The 8,444-nt window shown below is 46.9% G+C and overlaps 1 protein-coding gene across 4 annotated transcripts in view; it reads left to right on the forward strand.

The window, feature by feature from the left end:
• Nucleotides 1-5,464, forward strand: part of Rhoh (ras homolog family member H) — a 34,897-nt gene extending 29,433 nt beyond the window's left edge. For 3 of the 4 annotated variants that reach the window (XM_023702800.1, XM_004642648.2, XM_023702801.1), the window contains one exon: nucleotides 4,215-5,464. In XM_023702800.1, coding sequence (XP_023558568.1) covers nucleotides 4,410-4,985 — 576 coding nt within the window. In that variant the 5' untranslated portion in view covers nucleotides 4,215-4,409 and the 3' untranslated portion in view covers nucleotides 4,986-5,464. Of the gene's footprint in view, nucleotides 1-3,912; nucleotides 3,923-4,214 lie in introns of those variants that run through there. The other variant, XM_023702802.1, reaches the window with a different exon arrangement.
• The last annotated feature ends 2,980 nt before the right edge of the window (nucleotides 5,465-8,444 follow it).

Raw genomic sequence — 8,444 nt, forward strand, 5'->3', positions numbered from 1 at the left:
TGACTGCGTTTGCATAAGCAGGCACTTAAACAACTGGGCTAACTGGCAGGCCCCCTTTTCTCTTGGTAAGTTGCTCAAGAGTCTTTGAATTACTCCCTTTTTTCCCAAGGAGAAAAAAAAATGCAGACTAGACCCCTTACAGGTCAAGAGCTGGCCCGGAGTGCAGAGTGCGCGTGTTCTGAGCCAGGCCTAACATGGCCACGATGTCCCAGCCAGGCTCGCTAGGTCACTGATGGGTGGTGCTGGCTGGAGGAGGGTTGCTGAGGAGGGTTGCTGACGTTTTGGTCACTGAAGTGTGGCCAGCTCATGGGACAGCCACTTTCCCAGGAGTGAATTACCCGCTGCTGGCACAGGTCCTTGTCCAGAGCTCTTTGGGTGGATGCCATGTGGATGTAGCCCCTTCACTGGCAGGCAGGCCATTCTTGGCTGATGTCTGCTGTAGGTTCTTGTTTCTTAAAAAGATGGCTGAAAATTCTGTCAACATCTTGAAGTAAGCCACCTCCACCAAGACCCAGTTACCCCTAGACCTGCCATGATAATAATTAGCTAATTGTGTTTATAATTACTTCAGTTTTATATTATGCCGTATCACTCAAGAGGGGCTTCCTCACAAAATAAACCAGAGAGTCTTTCCATGTATGCAAAGTGTCGTAGCAATAGAAGCACAAATGATGTTGTAATGTTATCCTTTCCGTCTTCTACCCTTGAAGAAGGCAAGGCAGAGCTTCCTCAAGTTTACACGTGAGGGTTAAACACAAGAACGCCCCCACCTCCGCATCTGGTTGGCGACTCTGACATCAAATGTACATGGAGGACCTTGGAGGGATGCAGTAGTGGCATCTGGTGTCATGGGGATGGGGAGCTTATCAAGGAAGACTTTAGGAGAAGGCGTAGAATTTGGGGCTTGACTGAAGAGCAAGATTTTGGAGCAAATCAAATACAGAATGTCTGTGGAAGGCATCACAGTGCAGAACAGGTGTCCGTAACATTTGGTAAGACTCCAGGCTAAGGGCTAACTAGGGTTCCCTGCCCAACAGCCCTCAGAGGAGTGGGCTGGGGTGCCTCTTTCACTAAGTCCTGCCTCTGTCTACCTTTGTTCTTTTGCAAGAGAGGGTAGAGGGCCCAAAGCTTGCTCTTGCCACGTGGTGTCTCTTTTGCCTGCTCCATGTGTTGTCTGAACAGTGGAGGCCTTGGTGGTGCCCTTTGAAATGTGAATAGGAAGGGCAGGCGGAATGGAGTTACTGGCGCTCCCAGGCAGGGGCTGAAGGTTACTCATTCCAGGCTGATTCAAGCCCCGGAGCATCAGCCTGAAGGCTGCTCAGTGGCACCTCTCATACAATGATGATCCCACTGAAAGACTCTGAGGTAATTCTTTCCTGTGGGGGAAGGCACTCCTGGGGCACCCTCCTAGTTAGCTCCAGCGAGAGACCAGGGGAAACCTGCTGTCATTTTCCATCCCAATACCATTTAAGGGAGAATCTCTTGCTTTAGGAAATGTCCAGCATGGGCCAGGGAGATTGCTCAATGGTACAGAGCCTGCCTGGCAAGCGCAAGGTCTTGAGTTTGATTCAGTTAACATAAAATAAAAGAGAAAATCAGGAAACATCCAGACCATTGACCTTTAGCTCCCAAGGCATGGCCCACAGCAGCTCTGTGGGTACCTGACACAGGCTGGAGATCAGCTCAGGCCATAGTTCACACTGGCTGGGTTCTCCTCCCCTGCCCCCTCATCTGCTGAGGGCTATGCCTGTCACCAGTCACCATCCATCATCACTGCTGTGGAAACATGCAGGAGCTTCTGCTCTTGCATACCATGGAGGCAGTAAAGGTTCTCCCTGTGCTTCGGTCTCAGTGGAACTCATCTAACCCTGTCAGGGAAACAGCCCTAACTAAAAGCAGGCTTGCTATGTCAGCCGGCGATTGAGTGAAGACCACCTGACTAAATGGAATGTTTTTCTCCTGTCTAGCTTTTTCAAACTCACTGAGTGTTAAAACTCAAATGGAAATTTCTTTGTTCCCATAGTGTTTTATTTTTATGTAGCAGTCAATTCCTCTCCCTTTTATTTAAATTCTCTGGGAGTAAGGTATAAAGAGCACCCTTTGCTGTAGAAATCTCTCTCTTCAGTGATGCTTCAAATCCCCTATCTAATTAATAGTGGCTTATCATACTTGGTAACCACCATTTAAATGTTTAATAATAAGGACTACTTGTTGTATGTTGGCTGTGTGCTTACAAAAGTACAATAGCACCTCAACACTCTCAGCAGCTCTCTAGGGAGGGTTTTATTATGTTGATTTGACAGAGGATGAAACTAAGGCACAGGGAGGTGAAGAAATGCTCTTAAGGTTATCGAAGAGGTAGCAGTTGGAAAGCTCAGGTATAGTTCTAACTCTGCTGACCTTTAAGCCCCTGTTCTTAATATTGTGCCTTATTAACATTCTTTCACAAATACTCAGGAAATACAGCTTTCACTTAATCAATCCATCAGAAATATTTCATTTAAATGACCAAAAATCTGATACATGTGTATTTTTCCTATTTTCAATCTCCCTACATTAGATAAAAGTAAAATAAGTCCCAGATGTGCCTATTTAAGTTGTCCCTAGGTCTATGTAGCTGCACACTAACTTTGGGGCCCCTTTCTCAAAGGGCTAGGGATGGCAGTGTGTCCAGAGCCTCTGTGTGTCAGAGTAACCCTGTGGGAGTCCTCAGAAAAAGTCCATATGAAAAGCTGCTTTCCCAGCTCTGCACTGTGTCCATTGGCTACTTGGGTTTTGGAATAAATGGTACTGAAAATAGATAACACAATGGCTTCCGGTACATCTTACAACTCATTTTAATAAGGAAACCAGGACTCAAAAAGATTAAGTCACTTGGCTAAGGCTACTCAACTTTGGCATATTTAAAAGGATGAATTCATGAAAATCATGTGAATTATTCATTCGACTAACTCATTTGCAAAGGCTAATATGTATAATTAAATAGACTGTGGGGTGACAAGGATAAAAATGACTTGGGAAGGCACATGAGGATTGGGGGGGGGGTGATTTTAAGCAATTATGCCTCTTACGCAGGGCTGTTTTATGTTACTTTCCGTGTGATGGGTCAGGAAGAGCCCCGAGCGGGAGACCTTGAATAACCTTTACTCCCAGCATTGCTCTGAAAGACCTTCCCTTCCCTGTGCGGCTTGACCTTTCGATGATGGGCGGCATCAGAGGGGACACAGGGCTCTCTCACCTGCATGGAGATGCGAATGCATTTGGCCCTTTCACAGAATGCAGATTCTGTCCTCTGGTTATGCAGTCCTGTGAAGGAGGTAAATGTGGCTGTTTTCAAGTAAATTAGCTAGTTTAGGGTTTTTGTTGTTTTATTTTGTTTTTGTACTACGAGTTGAACTCAGGACCATATCCTTGCCAAGCAGGCACTTGTGCCGCTGAGCTATCTCCCCAGCCCCTACCAGAGATCTTGATACACAGATGACATTCCAAAATGTTGAAGAATGAAATACATTAGTCCTTACATCTCTGAAAAACAGTCCCCAAATTCCTGAGTCTTATAGATTTATAAACTGAGGCTCAGAGTTCAGGCAATGTACTGAAAGCCGTTCTCTTGTGCTGGAAGCAGAGCAAAGCTATAAGGGTGTTCATTTCATCTGTTGTCAGTTTTGGGGAAACTCTCCATGAAAAAGGAAAGCCAGATTTCTAGAGATTTCTTTGGCCTCCATTCAAATTCCTACATAAACCACGTACTGGGTGATTGATCAATAGCGAGGGGAACCCCATGTAGTATTTGCCATTCATTCCAGTTCTCTCCTTTGCAGTTCTCAGCGTGTCTAGAATCTGTGAGAAACTGAAGCCTGGGGTGGCAGGGTGGGGAGGGCTCAGCTCTCTCCTGCTGCTTGGAAGCCCTCCTCCACACCAGGTTGCTACTGAGGTCTTTTTCATGTGGCCACTGAGCAGTTGCTTGTTTTATTTTCACTACACTGATTTGAAAGATAAAATCAGCTTTTTGACCAGCAGGCATTGTAGGTGGGAAAGTTGTGAGACCCTCGGTCTTTAAGCAAAGACGGGCTTTGCTAAGCTTGGTGGGGTTAGGTGGTGGGGCTGGGTGGCTACCCTGAGATGTGCTCTCTGTTTAGAACTACTGAGGCAGCTCCCCATCATCAAAAGAGAAAAAGAAAGGCTCATGTTCCCCCCTTCTCCTTCTATTCTAGGTGGAGACCAAGTTTGCAAGTATATGGTGCCTGTCCCCTGGGTGAGCAGAGAGAAGTGGCTCCCTGAGGATTGCCCCCAGAGGTCCTGAGAACACCTTGGGGTCCAGCTCCTGCGCTGAATGGCACTGGCAGCAGCCCACTGAGGGCTCCTTTCCTCAGGATCCTGGACTTGTAAGTAGGACTCCAGCTGGGAAGATGCTGAGCTCCATCAAGTGCGTGCTAGTGGGCGACAGCGCTGTGGGGAAGACGTCCCTGTTGGTGCGTTTCACATCAGAGACCTTCCCGGAGGCCTACAAGCCCACAGTGTATGAGAACACAGGTGTGGACGTCTTCATGGATGGCATCCAGATCAGCCTGGGCCTTTGGGACACAGCTGGCAATGACGCCTTCAGGAGTATCCGCCCCCTGTCCTACCAGCAGGCAGACGTGGTGCTGATGTGCTACTCGGTGGCCAACCATACCTCCTTCCTGAACCTGAAGAACAAGTGGATAGGTGAAATCCGGAGCAACCTGCCCTGCACCCCCGTGCTGGTGGTGGCCACCCAGACTGACCAGCGGGAAGTGGGGCCACACAGGGCTTCCTGCATCAATGCCCTGGATGGCAAAAGGCTGGCCCAGGATGTGCGAGCCAAGGGTTACCTGGAGTGCTCAGCCCTTAGCAACCGGGGGGTCCAGCAGGTGTTTGAATGTGCCGTCCGGACTGCCGTCAACCAGGCCAGGCGCCGAAACAGACGGAGGCTCTTCTCCATTAATCAGTGCAAGATCTTCTAAGGCCCAAGACCCTTAACCAACATGCATGAGCTCGTCCCATTGATGGACACGTGGAAAGATGGAGAACAGCAAGCTGTATGGTGCTTTCAGATCCTGTGGCTGACAAGACTGCATGGGATTTTCCCTAACTACACCTCCAAGTGGACTCCTGGCCCAGCCTTTGCAAAGCTGGAGTGAATATCCCATCTCCATGTTAAAAACTAAAGTGGCTTCCATAATTTTGGACAGTGAAGTGAGTTTCCCATGTACTCTGTATTTAAAGACACACTTTATTTAAATAATAACAAACATCTGGTTCCTGTATATAATTAGTTCTTGCACTTGAAAAGACTTTTCCTACATCCTTGCAAACGAACTGCTGTCGGAGGGGTGTGAGCAGGTGGGGTTCTGCATTACGTGTTCTTATTTTCCCCTTGAACTAGGAATCTGGTTAAAAACAGTTGCCTGCTGGGTTTTTCAAGGAAATTAAATTTTAAAATGACCATTAACTGATCCTTGCTATTCTTACCTGTTATTCAGAGGTGTATATAAACTATAGTTCAATAATATATCTTAATACTTTCCAATGATTTTAAACAGTTACCACTAAATTTCTCTGTAATTATAAAAAAAGGCATTTCTGGCTTATGGTATTACCATTCAGTGAAAGAATTTCAGTTGCACATTAAGTGTTTCACTATCATTCACCAAGATCAATTGGAAGAAAACCTTTCTGAGAGGGAACCACACTTTCCTAAGTAATAGCAGCAGACCTTAGAACAGAAGTAAGGAAAAGTCACCGTCCCTTGCCTGCTCTTTCTACAAGGTGGTTCCTAATGGCTGCTGCTCTTGTGGAAGAGGCAGGATCAGAGTCCTACACGATGTGTCCTCCTTCCAGCAGGATGACCACATAACTTATTAACCTGAGGATCTAATCCGAATAATTAACAAGGTGCCTACATTTATAGGTGTGTACAAGGCAAAAAAGAATTTAGAGTTTACTCTTTGATTCATGTAAAGCATCTGAGTGAAAAACAAAGTTAATTCCAGGGCAGAGGATATAGCTTAGTGGCACAGTGCCTGCCTGGCAAGTGCAAAGTTGTGAGTTTGATTCTTGGTATAATAATTATTAATAATAATAACAACAACAATGGCAACAACTAATCCCAAGGGAACAGGAAAGCTGTGTAGCAACTGCTAGCTAACAAGTTATAAGGGAAATATTGAATAAGTAGGGACACACACACACACACACACACCGCAAACCTCATTCTATCTAGTCATTTAAAAGCAATGATGTTGCTCATCTGTTAAAGTTGAGGACTATGTAACCTGAGGAAGAAATTGGGAAGATATATTATTTGTTGCACCCAGATGTATCACTTATTCCCCCAATCAAATAAAGCCTAGAACCCTTGAGCTACATTTGGGAAAGTGCACCATTGTTCTGGGGGTAATGTGGCATTTACATGCGGGAGGCGAGGCAGCTGGCACTGATGACCAGAGCAGCTTCTCAGCCTCCTTATTTGATCAATTCTTTATAGTTATACTAGTGTCAAACACCAGATTTGGGCATTCCCCATACTTCTTTCTTTTCCTCTTACCTATAGCCAGTAAAAGGCCTGGGATCCGAGCCCTGGTCCCTGGTGGGAGGGTTGTTTGGATGCTCTACGGTAGTTGGATCAGCCTTTAGCCAGTATCTCAGGCCTGCGCCCAAAATCTCAATCTCACAGACCTGAGGCTGTCCTTGCCTCTGTGTCACCTATACCTGAGAGCTTCCACTCCACTTCTCAGCGCTGGGCAACCTGAGGGCTGGAGAGCTGAGTGGGCAGGGGAGGAGATGGGGCTCACATCCCTGACACCCCTGTGATCCTCTCCCTGGCCCCCAGCACACAGATGGTCTTTAACACCCAGTGCAACTTCAAGACCAATGCATGAGCATGTGTGTGTGTGTGTGTGTGTGTGCGCGTGTGTGTATAGGGTGTGAGCATGTGTAGGGGTATGTTTAGCATGCTAGATGAATGCATTTCTACTATTAAAACTGAGGGTCCCCTGTGGTTTTTTCTTTTGTGGGAGAGGTGGTATCCGAATGTGGGAAAGACCCACTTGCCTGATTGGAGAGGAATGAGTTCCATGTGTGAGCCAGGGAGGAAAGAAGGCCACAGAGGGCGCCAAAGTGGCTTTGCTGCCACCTGAGCAAGGACACATGGATGAGACTGTGCCTACCACAGGGAACCAAGCCCCCAGGTTCCCTCTGAGAAGCCTTGCACCTGAGAGCAAGAGTCTGTCTATCTCTGAACCCTGCCCCATGGAGACCTGGGAGAAGTTGGGCATGCAGTGTCTGCCTCCCTACTGGACTTTGAGTTCTTAATGGCAGTGCCACGTCCTGGTCATCAGTGTCCCTAGGGCCCAGTACAAGAAAGAAAATGTACCTAAATCAAATTGCATTGAACTGAGGTGGAGAAAGATGGAAATTGGAAGAAAAAAAAAAAAAAGATGGAAATTGGGCTTCTGTGCCTCAGAGTGGTTGCAGGGAGGGAGCAGAGCTCCACTGTCCAGAAGCAGTAAGGAGGGCCATCATTCACCTTGTTGGAATTCGCATACTGTGTGTCCTAGCCAATCATGTGTTGGTTTTGCCTGCTTAAATCAAGGCAAGTGTTTTGTTGTTTTTTCATCTTTGATACTTGTGGTGCCTTTTTGTTGAGTATTGCATGCCTATTTTTCTTAGCTATTCTAAGCGAAATTAAATACGCTCTTATTTAAAGAATGGTTTTGAGTGTCTCAGTAATAGATCCTTGGCTCATTTAGTCTGGGTTGCTGCAGTGCGTTATTGGTGTGGTGTGGCTCAAACTGCAGAGTTCTGGAAGCTGAGCTATCTGAGGTCAGGGCCAGTGTGGTTGGTTTCCGGCCAGGGCCATGTTCTAGCTGTGACCTTCATGAAGGGGGAGAAGGTCATCCCTCTTGAGTTTCGTCTCCTGAGAGCACTAATCCATTCAGCAGGGCTCTGCCTTCACATCCTAATTCCCTTCCTAAGGCTCCACCTCCTAATACTGTCACTTTGGGTATTAAGCCCTGACAGGCGCATTTGGGTGGGGACACAGCCTCCCATCCTTAGGAATGTTCTTCTGTCACTCTTGTTACTGACCCGTTCAATACAGCAGCAGTATCTGTCATGATGAAGTTAGCCTGAGTGGCAAGAACATAGAAAACGTGCTCATGGTTAAAGTTTACTCCGTGCTTTGGAAGCGCTGGGCCCTGGGTTGACCAGCTGAATGTCATCGCAGAGCACGGTGTGTAAGTGGCTCACATCACAAAGTCTCTTCTTACACAAGGAAATAGGCTCAGTGCGGTAATACGACAAGTCTGAGACATACAGCTGCTAAGTGGCACTGCTAGGAGTCTCAGGCAGGCCTGTGTAATTCTAAAACTGCACAAAACCCACTTCCTCCCAGAACAGCCTGGCCAAATGCCCTGCCACAT

The sequence above is a fragment of the Octodon degus genome, unplaced genomic scaffold, assembly GCF_000260255.1.
Source record: "Octodon degus isolate 3935 unplaced genomic scaffold, OctDeg1.0 scaffold00158, whole genome shotgun sequence".
NCBI classification, from domain to species: domain Eukaryota; kingdom Metazoa; phylum Chordata; class Mammalia; order Rodentia; family Octodontidae; genus Octodon; species Octodon degus.